General features: G+C 39.8%; 1 protein-coding gene across 1 annotated transcript; it reads left to right on the forward strand.

Annotated features, from left to right (window-relative positions):
* Window positions 1-3,219: 3,219 nt before the first annotated feature.
* gnb3a (guanine nucleotide binding protein (G protein), beta polypeptide 3a) lies at window positions 3,220-17,136 on the forward strand. The gene is made up of 10 exons (XM_061674380.1): window positions 3,220-3,352; window positions 3,543-4,349; window positions 8,625-8,720; window positions 10,456-10,601; window positions 10,682-10,745; window positions 12,276-12,438; window positions 12,525-12,591; window positions 14,017-14,218; window positions 14,382-14,598; window positions 16,366-17,136. The coding sequence occupies exons 3-10, from the start codon at window positions 8,664-8,666 to the stop codon at window positions 16,470-16,472; spliced, it is 1,023 nt and encodes a 340-aa protein (XP_061530364.1). The 5' UTR covers window positions 3,220-3,352; window positions 3,543-4,349; window positions 8,625-8,663; the 3' UTR covers window positions 16,473-17,136.
* The last annotated feature ends 126 nt before the right edge of the window (window positions 17,137-17,262 follow it).

The following is a 17,262-nucleotide window of genomic DNA, read 5'->3' on the forward strand; positions in this document are numbered from 1 at the left end:
AAACAACACTGGTTACTGTGCGAAAAAGACGACTGACCATCTTGATAAATCACATGATGTTTGCAGCGATCCGCGCATGTCACGACTGTACAACGGCTCTTCCGATTAAATGTGGTGTACCAGATTGGAATTGATCACGTGTAAACAGTTGACAGAGCTCTTCAACGGAATGATTTCAATGGAAATGAGAAAAAATGTCTGCGTTACTATTTTTGTGTTTAATTAAATTAAGATATTTGAAAACATCTATTTTTATTCTGGAAAAGAATGATCAACATTTTTGCGTATTTTACAGACCGAACCAGTAACTGAATCAGTAACATCAATTTATGTTTGTGCATTTTCTGCACTGTTGATTTGAAATAATGGAACATACAAACAAACAACCATGTTTTAGAAAGGGATGGAAATTTTAAAAATGTTATCTGGTTCATTGATTAATTGAGAAAATCATTGACCAATTAATCAATTATTAAAATAATAATCAGTTGCTGCCCAAATAAAGTGCTATTTTACTTTATTAAAACACAAAATAAATGGTTCGTTGGAAGCTGGAACAGATTAATGGCAATTTAATAGATTTCAATGGGGACAATTAAATTTTTTTACACGGGTAAATTGAGTTACAAGCTTGGTCACAGAAAGAATTATAACGTATTCCAAACTTTTGCTCTCATTAAAATGAATGGATGGTTGTTGTATCAACTCTAGATATAAATGTTGATCTCTTGTCGCAATGTTTATGGCTAAAATAAATGAAGAGGGCTCACTGTTCCAATACTTAAGGAGGGGATGTATCAGTACCAAAGAGGGAAGCCACGTTTAAAATGTCCATTAGTCTCGCAAGGGCCAGCAGCAGGAGAGAAAATGTGAAAAAAAAAAAGAGGAGCACAGAAGTGAGTGTGTGTCTCTGAGAGAGGACAAAAATAGAGCGATTACGTTTAATCCCTCCGTAAATGAGTGCATTTGTTTATGAAGCTTAAAAAGTCTCCCATTTAGAATATGGAATAGTAATCCAGCTGTAGAGATCTTTTTATCATTTGGCGGAGTGACTCTGTCGGCCAGTGGGCCCCCACCCTGACCCCGACCCACTCCCTCATCTCCTCAATGCACACTCAAGTGCTGTTTATGTCCCATATTAACACTCTCACCTCCCAGCCCCCAACCCCTTTCCTGTGTTATAATCCCACTCCCACCACCACTACTACTTCTGCAGAATTGGGTCGGCGTGCCGGCTGAAAAACACAGTGTACCCTAAACATCTGCATTAATCCCCTCTTAGGCGGGTGTCACATAACGCGTGTCATGTTTACATCGAACCTCACACTCGATGCAGTAATTAGGAATAAAAGTATAATAAAAATACCACCATAAAAATGTGTTTTGCATTGAGACATCACTGTTTTGATATTTTTGAAAAAAACAAGATCATAATGAGTAAACAAACTACTGAGCAAAAAAACACAATCAATAAATTATGATTATAGTAAAAAGAATACAATGTGCAATGTAATTGGGCAGTGGCTGTCAAAGTCTTTACACCAAGTACCACCTACAAAAAAAACACAAAACTGCCCCTCCAACTACCACCATAACGGCCGACATTAAAATACAGTAGCGTAGTAGGCCTTAGTATTCATCAGAAAATAGCCATTTCTTTATTCCTTAAATGCATATTCCATATTATAAGCTACTGTAACATTATGCATGGTTTGAACATTAACACTGATTAATTATTGTAGAATTACAAAAACTGTAATTAATTAATCATTCAATTAAAATGTATTGCACATAATTTTGCACAAATTATTGCACAAATTAAATTTTGAAAACAAACATTTCTTAAAGATTAAATGGAAATGTACTACGAAGGAAAATACAACTGAACAGTATTGGCAATGATTTTTTCTTTTTTTCTGGAATACCACCAAGAGGGAGGCCGCGTCTATTCTATTAGTCGACTAATCCACATTGACGTCCACCTATATATATATCCACCTATATATATATATATATATATATATATAGATATAGATATAGATATATATATATCCATCCATCCATTTTCTGAGCCGCTTATCCTCACTAGGGTCGCGAGCGCGCTGGAGCCTATCCCAGCTGTCATCGGGCAGGAGGCGGGGTATACCCTGAACTGGTTGCTAGCCAATCGCAGGGCACATACAAACAAACAACCATTCACACTCACAGTCACACCTCTATATATATATATATATATATATATATATATATATATATTTTTTTTTTTTATATATACCAAGTGAGGATAAGCGGTAAAGAAAATGGATATATACTACAAAGCAAAAGAAAATATATATTTATATGTAGGACAGGATATATGTAGAAAATGGATGGATGGATGGATATTTTTAAAGGTGCTAAATGAGTGTAAATTGTTATTGTTATATTTTTTATTCCTATACCTACATCCATCCATCCATCCATTTTCTGAGCCGTTTCTCCTCACTAGGGTCGCGGGCGTGCTGGAGCCTATCCCAGCTATCATCGGCGCATGTGACGTCATAAAGACAGGAAATAGGGAACACATTAGAAGCTTTAGAATATACAAAAAAACATTGTAGCTGCAAATCCTTTGCTTACAATAATCACATCAAACCACTGAGATCAACAAACCTTTGCATTCTTCTTAATTGCTTAATTTATTTACTGTAAATAATAATATTAAAATATTTGGCAGATACAGTTCATTTAACATTTTAGTGATTATTCTTAATATTACTTAAATCTAAGCCTTGAGCACAAAGGTTTCAAACAAAAGGTATTATTTTTAGGGATTGTACAATATTACAACGTCATATTTCAACAAATTAATTAAATAACATTGTTTGTCGCTTTTGGTTATCAGTCTTTACTCTAGTATTAAGTAATAACTATCTGTTTTCCACTGTGTTGTCTTTTCTTATCGTCTCAGTCCCTGAAGTCTTAAAATGGGCCACTGACAACTAGGGTGTGCTGACTCTGTTTCGGTCATTTTGAAGTTAAGTCCAGAAAAAACAAAAATTGAGAAAAGACATATCTTTCCGATGAATACTGGTCGAAATGAAGATGTAGTTTCAATTTTGACATCATGTACGGGGGGGGGGGCTGTGATTGGCTTGCGACCAGTTCAGGATGTACCCCACCTCTCGCCCAGAGTCAGCTGGGATCGGCTCCAGCACACCCGTGACCCTAGTGGGGCTAAGCGGTATGGAAAATGGATGGATGTGGAGAGGGAAGTCCTTTATTGCACTTCGCACGTTGCCTGATTCATCAGCCAACGTCATCATCCACAACACGGGGCCAACTGCAAATTCTAAGATAGACAACGCAGAATGTGAGCTTCAGAGATTGATCAATGACTCCGAAATGTTGCGCTTTAGCTTAGGTGCCTGCGTATCTGCATGTTTGTATTTAAGTGACTGTATTAATAATCTTTCATGAAATATTGATATCATTGACAGATGGTTGGAATTAAACTGTTGTTGTTTTTTTTTCCTAATCGCAGTTTATTTCTTTTTTGTCAGGCAACCTAGATGATACCCACCGGGATGTAATTCATGAAACTGAAGATGATGACAGACCCTTTGTTGTGGATACAAGTGCAAGCAATATGAAACCGATTCCAAATTCGTTATATTTGGCAAAAAGCCAAGTTGTGAGGAAAACCACAATTTCTGTAAAAAATATAGTATCCAGAAGTAATCATTGCAATAGAAACCACCAAGATATAAATCCCCCATATTTTATTGCAGCGATCATTCTCACACAAAAAAAATCACAAAATTCGAATTCTCAGTGGCTCATACAGTATTAGCTCCCTCTCAGGTTTAGTCAACATCAGCACTGCTGCCACTCAAGGAAGTTTCAGGATTACTTACTAGTACACCATAAAAAGTCATACACCCAGACCCTCTTATTTTCCTTCTTCTCCCCTCCCCTCCATTATTTCCATCCCTTGATTCACCCCACGCTCGTGTCTTGTGACCCCCTTGCAGTAAGCGCCTTCTTTGGTCTCCCCCCTCGTCTCCTCTCCGTTTTTGTCTGCCCCTTCCCCACCACCACAACCAACCACCAGCAGCAGCCACCTCTCACTGTCCATTGCACAGTTTATCCCCTCATCCCTGATCTCCCTTCATCCCTGCAATCCTCATCTGTTCTTCACAGGGCAGCAGAGGAGAGGAGCGAGGGACTGACAAAGGGGAGCATCAGGCCCGCTGCAAAAGTGAATGGAAAGTGCTGGAACGGTCAGAGGGTGACTGACTGCTGTACCAGTGTGATTACATTTTTTATTTTAAGTCTTCTGGAACATTCCGAGTGGAGTCCCCAAATTGGTGAGGCCCATTTTTGTATTTTTTAAGTTTGATTTTGCTGCTTAATTGATGGCTCACGTCATCAAAATATTCATAAATTAACTCAATCATACAACATTTTGGTACATGTGGCTTGTGTCACAAAATATCTTTAAAAAAATAAAATAAAATATATGTGTGTACACACAATCACCAGCATACCTTGCCTTTTTTGTACAATGGTCCGATAATTAAATTAGTTAAAAAAGTTAAAATCATACCATATCATTACTAGTATGATGTCTTATAATCTGTATATATGTATATATGTGTATATATATATATATATATATAAAATGCAGAGTTCTACCAGATAATCGGTGAAAAATATGCATCATATACAATTAAATTCAACAAACTTCAATGATGTCATAATATATTCTAAATAATTTTGCGGTATTTATTTATATAATTTATATAATTTATGTAAAAATCTTTTAAAAAAAAAAAGAATGCCCTATTAAAAATGTCATGGTTTTTGAGAATGCTGTTTTCAGTAAATAAGGTTGAATTTGCTGCAGCAAACATGATAAACATAAAAAATATGAGTTCAATTCAACAAAACTTAGTGTTGTTATAATAATATTACAAATAATTTTAAATACATTTTAAACAATTTGAAAAATGCTTTGTTAAGTATTATTTAGTAACTGCTTAGTGCTCAAAAGGTTATAGCTCCTTGAAATGTTGATTTCTGAATCAATCAATCAAAGTCAGTGAAGCCCAAAAATATGAAAATTATACAGCTAAATCCAGCAAAAAAAACAAAACAGTGATGTTATAATAATAGTTGAAATATTTTTCATATTGTTGGAGAAATCAGAAAAATATTTTTTATAATGCCTTATTAAAAAATGCCAGACTCTTTCAAAGAGTGCTGTCTGTAGAAGTAAGGTGAAGTGGCTGCAGTAAAAACAATAAACATAAACATATTTTTTTAAATTGACCGTTAAATTCAATTAAATTTAGTGATGATATAATATTATTAAATAATTAAAGTAATAAAAAGAAATAATCTTTTTTTTTAACTCCTTGTTGAGTAATATTTAATAACTGAAGGGAATGCTCAAAATGCTAAAAGCCCTGGAAATGCTGATTTCTCTCAGCCAATTGGTGAAGACGTAAAACATGAAACATACCCTAGTTAAAATAAGAAAACATCTGTGATGTTATAATAATATTAAAAATAATTTCCAAAATTGGGCGGCACGGTGACCGACTGGTTAGCACATCTGCTTCACAGTTCTGAGGACCGGTGTTCAAATCCCGGCCCCGCCTGTGTGGAGTTTGCATGTTCTCCCCGTGCCTGCGTGGGTTTTCTCCGGGCACTCCGGTCTCCTCCCACATCCCAAAAACATGCGTGGCAGGTTGAGTGACGACTCTAAATTGTCCGTAGATGTGAATGTGAGTGTAAGCGGTTGTTCATTTCTATGTGCTCTGCGATTGGCTGGCGACCGGTTCCGGGTGTACCCCGCCTCTCGCCCGAAGATAGTTAGGATAGGCTCCAGCACGCCCGCGACCCTAGAGAGGATAAGCGGTACAGAAAATGGATGGATGGATGGATTTTCAAAATTGTTGAAGAAATAAAAAAAATTTAAAAAGACACCTCATTAGGTAAAAATGTATTTCAAAGAGTGATGTATCAATAAGGGTGAGGTGGCTGCACCAAATGTAAGAAACGTAATTCCTTGACTTTTTGGTTCATATAATAAACTCATGGCTTTTGTATTATTTTTCATGACATGTGTACTATATGTATCATATATATCTACGATTACATGACAAGTTAGTATCTAAGTCAAATTTCTTCTACAAACCTTTGACCAAGAATTAAAATTTGACTACCATGACTTCTACACTTGTAGCAGACAATTGACACTCCATCCAGCCCAGCACACGCCACTGCGCCTCCCTCTGGTGTCATCCCCCTCCCTCCCGTCTCTTATCCGCATGCAAAGAGCAGTCAGTAATCGGATGAGAGCAGATTTGATTCAAAAAGGCTCCCCCCCCCCCCCCCCCCCCGCCCTCTTCCCCTTTAAAAATCTCTGCCGACAGGATTTAAAACTCACTCTCCTGACTCACCTCTTGCCCTCGTCCCCCGGCCCCCGCCCCCCACCCATGGATGGTGTTAATGCACTTCAGAATCCAGCACCACCCTCCTCTTGTAGCAGCCATTTAATCACGTGAAACAATGGCAGGACAATACCTTCTGTCTGGACTAATACATGACAAAAAGCTACTAAATCAGCAAGACACTATCAATCGGCACTTTAATTTCATTTTAACAGGGTCGTCCTTTCACTACAGGCTCTCCAGATGGTTAAAACAAAGTCAAATGGACACACACACACATGCACGCACGCATACACACACACAAAAACACACACCTTGCCCTCTCCTTCCTCTCCTTTTTACTTTAGACAAATGAGAGGCAAATCCATCAGGTCATGTGTTGTCTGATTCAAATGGTGAGGAAAGGTGCAAATAGTGGCCATCACTGAGGTGTACCCTAGTACACTGTTAACATACGAGTTGAATTCGTTTCCAGTCAAGAACAATAGCACTGTATTGTATAAAACATAATAAAAGATCATGTCAAGAAATAATCTGGTTTTATAGAGTGTACTTACTGTACATACTGTACTATTTGTGTGTTCGATGTGTACCTTTAAGGGGCATTGCCTAGTGAGTGAGCTGATGGTTGGCCGGTTAGTCTGTGTGTGAGTGTCTGGCTGTGAGTTGTGGCCTACAGCAGCTCCTTGCCAATGTTCTCCTGTTGTATTTTTGCATGTAACTTTCTTTCCCATACAATAAACAGAAAGTGCACTGAGGTACTGTAATGCATGTGGGCAAGGAGAACCACAGTCGCCAATGCATATGACTGCATACAGTGCCATAATTGCGGCATTCATTTTTCACTTCATTCGAGTAGTGGCGTATCAGAAGCTTGCTCGTAAATCTAATTTTGGCTTGGAACACAAAGCAACAAAACAAAACAAATTGACCAAGCAATGGCTCGTGACTCGGAAAGCTCGTAAGTTGGGGCATTTGTAAGTCAAGGTACCTCTGTGGTAGTAGGTAATGACATCGAAGGCTGGGCGTTTGATTAATAATTTGATCGATTCATTCGAGCAAATATTGGCAAATGGGAATTTTTAAAAAACTAAATCCCTGCAAAGAAACAATACCAACACTGACTACATGAACGTAGTTTTCATTTTCACACTTTATTGAGTAGTGACTCTTAACTGGTAGGTCATGGACAGCCATAAAGAATACATACAGTTTTCTCATTTAGATTTTTCTGCTACAGTACAAAGGCGTGCCAAGTTCCCACATGGAACATATTAGCTAAGCGACTGGAAGTGTAGCTGCCTCGTCCTTTAGCCACTAGTTTACTCCGTAAACAAAAACTATGCGGCTCAGCCTCTGGCTAGCAGGCGTCATGGTGAGCAATAAGCTTTTGGCGGTACATGAACCTCATTTGAAACAGCTTTTGAAAATATACGTCTTGTGAGAGGCTATTTTTAAACAAAACATGTTCTTTATTGTACTTAAGCTCTATAAAAGTGGGATGCGATTGCGATGTTGCAAATAAGGAAAACGCGGGTCCCAGGGTGACCTGTCCTAGTGTCAGCTAGTGTCATTCAAGCCCCAAAAACCTGTCAGGGGTTATCGTGGTTGCATTTGTCACACTAACTGATTTTCTCCATTAGAGGATGAACTGGCTCTTTTAATCACGACATGACCAAATTCCATTGCAATCAACAATTTGGACGCTTGAACACACACACACACACACACGCACTTCCTCTCGTTCCCCACCAATACATCCATGTGATGACATTATGACAGGACGTACTGGTTTGTGTGTACATACAGGGCGAATCAGCTGAAGAGCAAATAGTTTTACTGTTCAGGACCCGCTTGAATATTCATACACTCCTGCATGAGCTCCACTGTATGTGCGCTGCGTGCGTGTGTGTGTGTGTGTGTGTGTGTGTGTGTGTGTGTGTGTGTGTGTGCGCGCTCGACCGGTTTCTGTGTGTTTACTGAAGTTTGCAAAGCAGGCAAGAGCCCAGTTTGACTTGCAAAAACATTACTTCCTCGCAGAGCTGGAGCCTGCCGCAGGTAAGGCTCATTGTTAGGGTTTTTCGCAACATGACTGAATGGACGCTGTGAGTTATATTGCAGACGGATCATTGAATTGTGTTATCTTTTTTTTTGGGGGGGGGGGGGGGGGGGGGGGCTTATCAGCTTTCCTGCCATCCCTGACAGTGCCTGACGAGCATCGCCATGGGTGAAATGGAGCAATTGCGAAAGGAGGCAGACAACCTCAAGGACCAGATCACTGTAAGTGCACTTAATTTGATCACCTAATACTTAACAAATTAAAAGAAAATTATACTGTATATACAGGAACAGCATAAACTCTTATGTCAGTTTCGGTTGTTCTCCTTTCTAAACAATTTTCGCTTTAGAAAATAATGGAAATGGAAACAATCTGTTCCAAGGTCAAACTGTCCCCAAAAATCGGAGTTACCGAAGTCATGCAAGTGTATAATTGACCTCACCATTGTCAAATCAAACTAAATAAAACAACTTACAGCTGCTTGCAGCAATTAACTGGCCCTCGCACCTACTTTTTCATGGCAAAGTCTCAAAATCATCAAATTTGACACCATGTTTTGTCAACATCAGATGGAAAAGGTATAAATGCTTTGTAATTTTGTATCGCCCATCAGTGTTTCCCAACCTTTACTGAGCCAAGGCACGTATTTGATTAAAAACAAAAAAATTTTTACGGCATACCACCAAACAAAAATGATGAAAATTTAGTGAAAGAGAGTGTTCTATCTGTCACTATACATTGGTGGCATAAATAGATATGTTATTTGTAGTAAATATAATGATTGGCCCTATTAACTGGAATTGAATCATTCTCTGCGGCACACCTGATAATCTATCAGAACACTGCGTGGGAATCGCTAGTCTATGATCTGTGGTTACTGGGGCTCATTTGGGCCAATTTCACAGGAGTTCGTAAGAGTTCGTAAGCGCTGGAATCTGCCAAAGATGTCTCCTTCAAACCATAATGGCCGACGTCTTGTTCAATTTTTGTATCGGTCCTTTTTACTTTTTTATGCATCCTGTTATGATAAACATTTTCTCCAAATTAGATTTGGGAGCAATTAGACCAAATCTGTGGGACAAGTTTGTTTTTGAAGGACCACTACAAATGGTCCAAATGACCCTAAAATGGCTTCTTCAAACCAAAATGGGAGACTTCTTGTGTCTTTTGAGGCATGGGTTTTTTTGTGGTTCTGTGCATGATAGACATGCATACCAAATGACATGTCATTAAGAGAAACTGGCTTCATTTTTTATTTATTTTTTGACAAAATCTGTAGGACGCGTTCGCCTTTGAAGGACCCCTGGAAATGGCCAAAATGACCGCTTCAAACCAAAATGGCAAACTTCCTGTATCTTATTGTTCATAGGTTATTGACACTTTATTGTGGGTCTACTCACAATAGAGACACCTACCAAATTCCATCTTGCTCAGAGAAATTGGTTTCAGAGTTGTTGTTGTTTTGTTTTTGTTTTTGTTTGTTTGTTTTTATATAATCTGTAGGACATGGCCACCTCTGAAGGACCCCTGGAACTGTCCAAAATAACTCTAAAATGGCGATTCAAACCAAAATGGCAGACTGTGTCTTTTTGGCCATGGGTTCTTGAGAACTTTTTGTGAATATACTCATGAACTATATGACTGGCGAATTTCATGTTGTTAAGAGAAATGAGATTTGGGGGCTGAATGAATTATTTCATGGCTTCCATGTCAAAACATAAATTTTTTACTTTACTCGTTTGAAAACCCCTGACAGACTGTTTTTCTTGTATTGTATAGAGAGTTTAATTTCCTGTTCTGTGCTTATACTGAGAGGTTTCCTCTTTGCCATCACGGGCACCCTTCTGTGGTGGCATCACAAAAACTAAAAAACAAACGTGAGCTGAAGTCCACTGAAGTTTGATTTTTGAGATCCAGATCATTTTACCACTGCACTCCTTCCTCCCTTCCAATTAGGCAGCGCGTAAGGCCGTGCAGGACACAACCCTGCAGGAGTCCGTGGCCGGTATCAATGTGGTGGGCCGCGTCCAGTTGAAGACCAGGAAAACACTCAGGGGTCACCTCGCCAAGATCTACGCAATGCACTGGTCCACTGACTCCAAGTAAATAACATTGAAAACGTGTCCGTTTCTTGGACAGATTGTGTAAGAAATTCAAAGTTTTCGTGTTCACGTGTCACCAGGCTGTGCGTGAGCGCATCACAAGATGGGAAGCTTATTGTGTGGGACAGCATCACGACAAACAAGGTGAGAAAGAGCAATGTGACGCGCTTGGAATTGAAGTGCTAACAAGTTACACACCTCTTGGTGTTTGGTTCTCTGTGGTCTCCTGAGGGAACAACTCAAATCTTTGCCGAGCGGGTCGCGAGCAGGCTTTTCTTCTTCAAAACAGACGCCTGTGGGGAACAAAAACGTCAGTAAGGTGGACTTGAGCAACAATTTTAACTTTTAACTGGTTCTGTTAAGAGTAATAGCCAAGTTCTTTGATTAAAAATAAATGCAGTGGTTGTACCAACTTTCTCTAAAGTCCCTGTAAAGCACAGGTGTCAAACTCAAGGTCGGGGGCCAGATCCGGCCCGCCACATGATTTTATGTGGCTCGCGAAGGCAAATCATGTGTGTCAACTTCCATGATTCTTGTTAAAATCCGTACCAAGATTTCAAATTGTCGTATTTCGTAAGTACCATTGAGATATTGCAAGTATTTTTGTGTTACCAAATATGAACAATAGTTGAAAAATCCATTACCCCTGATTTCTGATTCCAAAACTAGTTTATAAATTTCGGGTGTAATAATATGATGAGGTGATTCGGCTGTTAGGATGTTACGGCCAAACAGGACAAAAAAAATCAAATTATGAGGTGATGAAAGATTTTTATGGTTTCACAGTCATAACGGCCCTCTGAGGAAAACCGTAACTACAGTGTGGCCCGCGACCAAAATGAGTTTGACACCCCTGCTGTAAAGTGACCCAGATAAACACTCATGTGAACGAAGACGCTCTAAGGCACTCAGAGGCGCTCAGATTCTTAAATAGTGAAGGGATGAGTCATGCCAGACGCCCAAGTTCATCACTGGGCGCTGTTTTAGCCACGGCCCCAAAAATTCTGAAAGACTGAAATTATGTATTTATTTATTTATTTTAAACCTGTCCTGTCCAGCTGCATGGCCATGCACAACGGTGGATGTGTATGCCTTTTGTGCTGGAACAGTTTTGAGAGAGAGGGGAGATTGAAATACTCCCTCTGCTTGTGAAAAACAGTCCAACGGTCTTCTGTAAGCCCACCTGACATCTTGACAATAAACACTTTTCATGTCATCTTTAAAGTAAATTTAATTGGGGTGTGTATTATTTCAATTTGTATTTTATGATTTTTAAAGCCTTTATTATCTAAATATCTTTATATTATCTTTAAATAATTGGAGAAGCTGGAAAATAAAACCCTAAATATTGGGAAAAGCTTTCAGTATGATTGCTCTCCATTAACTTTGGCAGACGCCATCGCTATTCTTCTTGGGGCCCACATGCACTATTGCTATCTTTCCACTGCAGTACACCATTACAAAAACACAACAACAAAACAATGAATTAATTTTACATGATCAGTGGCATCAACTAAACATTATAAGAAACCGAACTGGCTTAATATGTAATGCTCTATCAGTATTGGTTTAAATCTATTCCACCACTGCAAACTACAACCACACTAATAAACATATTGCTGGTTGAATACCTCTGAAAACATCATGATTAATTGATGTGTTTTCCTCCTCCAGGTGAACGCCATCCCGCTCAAGTCGTCGTGGGTGATGACGTGTGCCTACGCCCCGTCTGGCAACCTGGTGGCGTGCGGCGGCCTGGACAACATGTGCTCCATCTACAACCTCAAGGGCAAGGACGGCAATGTCAAGGTCATGCGCGAGCTGGCGGCGCACACAGGTTAGTGGGAATCAAAGCCTCGTTAATGGTCTGCTGCTTATTCAAATTCATTTGTTTTGATTCTAGTATTGTTGTTGTCTTTGTAGGTTACCTGTCCTGCTGTCGTTTCATCAGCGACAGCGAGATCATCACCAGCTCTGGAGACTGCACTTGGTGAGACACCGGCAGTACAATTTATTTGGTACACATACACAATCGATGAAAATCTAACACAAAAGATATATAAAAATGCAGTGGTGGGAAGTAACCACATTTGTACTTAAGTCGATTTTTCAGGTACAGTGGTGACCCCGACTTAGTTTTTTGAGGTAAAAGCCATCAATCAGTCTGTCGATTTTTTTTGCTGTGACTTGCGAGCGCGAACTTGAGATATGAGTGCTGTAAGGTGACAGTGAACTTAATTCAACTCACTTCACAAATGCCAGTGTAGAATTCGTCAAAAAGACATGCCACGCTGTTTAATGCCACGCCCAGTTAAGCTTACTCTCAAACTAAACAAAAATAAACGAAGAGAATTACACATTACACAACTTCCGAAAGAAAGGCGCCGCTAGCTTAATGCTAACATACATTTGAAAACTCCACTGACGTGCTATCAATTAGCATCGATAGTTGAGATTTTAGAAACTATTAAGCAACGAATATTTAAACACAAACTGCCACCAGCAACATATAGACGGGTATAATAATTCTCTGGCATATCCACTATGAAAAATTCTTGATGTCATGATACAACATCTTCTGAGTCACCAAAAGTCATAGATACAGTATGAACAATTGGTAGAAAATTGCGTGTTTACGTCGACATTCAGCTAGTTGGGGCAAAGTGTCAGCACATCCCATGTTTGTGAATAGCACGAAAACCAAAATAACAAGGAGGTCTCCACATTGTGCTGCATACGGTTGCACACAACGCAGGACAAAAACAAGGCAACTGGGAATAAGGTGAGAATAATTTGCTCTTTTTACAAATGTTGTGTATTAATAGCACATGCTTTGATGTTGACAAAAAAGTAAACCTAATGAAAACAACTTGAGACGTGAGCAAGTTATGATTCCATTTCAATTTCAATGCATTGCCTTTGATGGGAACGTTGCCCTACTCAACATGGCCACTGCGTAGGCACGTCGTTTAGCCGGCCTGTAACAGCATGCTGGCCTATCTAGTCTTCTATTCATAGCTGTGCTTACAGTAGTTGTGAATCTATCCTTCTTTGTTTGTATCTTAATTGAATTGAAGCATGAAATCATGATGCGCAAACTGTTAATTCTTTGCACAAATTCTTTACTTTGTATTGAATGATGTCATTCAATGATTTTTTGACACAAATTCCTGTACTTCTACTGAAGTACAGAGTGTGAGTACTTTTACTACCTCTGGAATTACCTACAGATAGGCAATGGCCAAATGTGCTATATGAGATGCCTATATAATATGCCTCTGACACCATCATAGAGGATGGAAAATTGCCTGGTTGCCTGTGAATTACATTGTGCAAGTGTACCTTATGTGGCTGTGCGGTGTCATATAAAACTGACTTTGCTGACTGCCGTGATGGTGGTTGGTCTTTGTTCCAGCGTGCTATGGGACATCGAGACGGGCACCCAGAAGACTATCTTCGCAGGGCACCAAGGAGACTGCATGTCCTTGGCCGTGTCCCCGGATTTCAAGTTCTTCATCTCGGGAGCGTGCGACTTCACGGCAAAGCTGTGGGACATTCGAGAGGGCAACTGCAGACAGACCTTCGGGGGCCACGAGAGCGACATCAACGCCATCGGGGTCAGGATACTTGATGGTTATAAATGTTGGCTGTATATTCTAAACATACAAGCTAATGTTTTCATGACAGTCAAACATCATTGCTAAGTCTTAATCAACGCAGGGTCTATTTGTATTAGATTTCTATGGTTGTGATGCCCGGTCCTCACCGTCTCTTCCACAGTTCTTCCCCAACGGCAACGCGGTCATCACGGGTTCCGACGACGCCACCTGTAAGCTGTACGACCTGAGGGCAGACCAGGAGCTCCTCACCTACCAGGACTCCAGCATCATGTGCGGCGTCACCTCGCTGGCCCCCTCCCTGTCGGGACGTCTCATCCTGGCTGGATACGATGACTTCAACGTCAACATTTGGGACTCGCTTAAAGCAGAGAGAGTGGGTGAGTTGGCCTGCTGTGAATGCTTTCAATCGAGAATCAAATGCTACACATTCCAATTCAAAAACTACCAATGTAAAATGAAATGCTACACATTCAGAATCAAATGCTACAATTCAGTCATAAACATTACCAATTAGGAATGAAACGCTTACCAATCCAGAATAAAATGCTACCAATTCTGAATCAAATGTGACCGATTCAGAATAAAACACTACCAATTTTGAATGAGACACTACTAATTCCAAATCAAGTGCTACCAATTCACAATCAAATGCTACTCATTTTGATTCTAATGCTACAGATTCACAATCAAAAGCTGCCAATTACAGTAAGAATCAGTCACAATCAGCAAATGCTACCAATTCAGAAATAAGTGGTATCAATTTTGAATCAAGTGTGACCAATTAAAAATCAAATGCTCCAGATTCTGAGTAAAATGCACCTAGTCATTTAGAATCAAATATGACCAATTTAAAATCAAATGCTACCAATTCAGAATCAAATGCCACCTATTTGGAATTGAATGCAACCCATTCAGAATATACAGTAATACAGTAATACCTGTAATCAGAGGTGGGTAGTAACATTTACTCAAGTAACATTTTCGATAAACTGGACTCGTCAGAGTACTTTAAATGCACTGGACTTTTTACTTTTACTTGAGTATTTATGTGAAGAAGGATCAATACATTGACTCCGTTACAATGATCGACACTTTTATTTATCAATTCTTGCGTGTGCGCGTCTATTTTTAGACTCCATCTTCGACTTCCGCATATGCCGCCCGTTGCGTCAATCAAACATGAACACTAATGTCCTTTGACTCCAATTCACCAATCAGGCAACACAAGGCAGTCACGTGACCGCGCACGTAGCCTTCGCGAGCCAATCAAAATGGCTCATTTTGGGAACAAACAAATACTTTACAGAATACGAAAAACAACTGCTTTGTCATGCACCTCTTAAATTGTGACTGCCCAAACTTGGATATTTCAGCCCACTTCTAACTTGAGAAAACACCTTGCAGTAAGTTGCAGATGGGTTTGCTATTGTTTTGGCAGTGGATGTGGCAAAATTAGCACATGCGCACACACACACAATCACTAAGTCTGGTCAGCAAACAGCTTCCTCATTAAGTCATTTCAGTGAATAAAGCAAATATTTTTTCTGTAAGGCCCAATGCATGTGTTGTTGTTTTTTTGGCAGTTAAAAACTGAAATGATGGCAGTTGTGTGTCGACTCCCATATATTATTTGTTTTTATTTGATGTTAATTACTCTGATTTTTAAAAAAAACAACAACAACAAAAACAGAAGCTACTCACAAATTACACTTTACTTGAGTAGTTTTTTCATTGAGTATTTTCTCACTCTTACTCAAGTAAATATTTGGATGACTACTTTTTACTGTTGTCATATTATTCTTATGTAACAGTACACAATATTTGGCCATAAGAGTCCATTTAAAGAGAGAGGGCGCCGCAGGTAGACTCCTTGGGGAAAGTGGTTCTGCCTCAGGACCTGGCCCAGTCGGTCGGAGCAGAATCCATACAGCAACAGCCTCAGCCACCTAGCCCTTTCTCCAAGCAGGAGAGGAGGGGGGAGTTTACGAACAGTGCAGTGGGGCTTATTTTACAACTACTTTGTGATTTACTTGGTTGTGTAATTTCACAGTTGAGGGGTCAGCGGGCACTTTGGAAACCCAACAATTTAGAAGAAAATGAAAAACATTTCCATATGTGGCCTTCTCTCACGTGTGGTGGTCCAGGAGTGCTGGCCGGCCACGACAACCGAGTGAGCTGCATCGGCGTATCCTCCGACGGCATGGCGTGCTGCACGGGATCCTGGGACAGCTTTCTCAAGATTTGGAACTGATGCTTCACAGCTGGTGTCGGATCTGCATATGGGATTTCTTCGGGAGGTCACAGGCGGGCGTGGTATTTAATTGTGCCAATTTTTTAAGTTGGGGTTGTTAATGTGAATGAAAATTCCTCTCTGTAGTTCATTACGTAGTGGTCTGGTACACTCAGTTGCTGCAGTCGAGAAGCACACCGGATGTTCGTCTTTAGGTTGACACGAACTATATTGGTATGTATGTATGCTGTGTTTTATATCAAGCAAACTTGTTTTTTTGGTTGTTGTTAGTTTTCCATTAGCTGCTTATGTTGAATTCCTTTTCTAAACAGAATGACACCCTACTTCAGAGGTTTTTGTGTTTGTTTTGAATGTAACATGCTTGTTCTAACCCCCCCAACCCAAATGTGAGACAGCCAACAGATGGGAAAACAAAAAGTGGTTCACACAGCACTTACAAGCAACAGCCCATTTGTCTCAGGACCTATTCATGGATGCTATTGTGTGCACATTACTGCTAGTTTTTTTTAGGAATTTGTTGTAAATATTCGTTATTCTTTTCCTCTACCAGGTAAAGTCAGGGGTATAGTAGTTTGATGATTGACAGGGTTTCTTATTAGGATTTTACAACAGCAGGCAAGGTCTAGCATAGCTTAGCAGCCCGTTGAATAAAGAAGGAATTCTACTTGTCTTCTGTGGTCATTTTGCAAAATCCAACTGTTATTTCAATCATCCATCCATCCATTTTCCGAGCCGCTTCTCCTCACTAGGGTCGCGGGCGTGCTGGAGCCTATCCCAGCTGTCATCTGGC

Source organism: Phycodurus eques, chromosome 4 (assembly GCF_024500275.1).
Source record: "Phycodurus eques isolate BA_2022a chromosome 4, UOR_Pequ_1.1, whole genome shotgun sequence".
In the NCBI taxonomy this organism is placed as follows: Eukaryota; Metazoa; Chordata; class Actinopteri; order Syngnathiformes; family Syngnathidae; genus Phycodurus; species Phycodurus eques.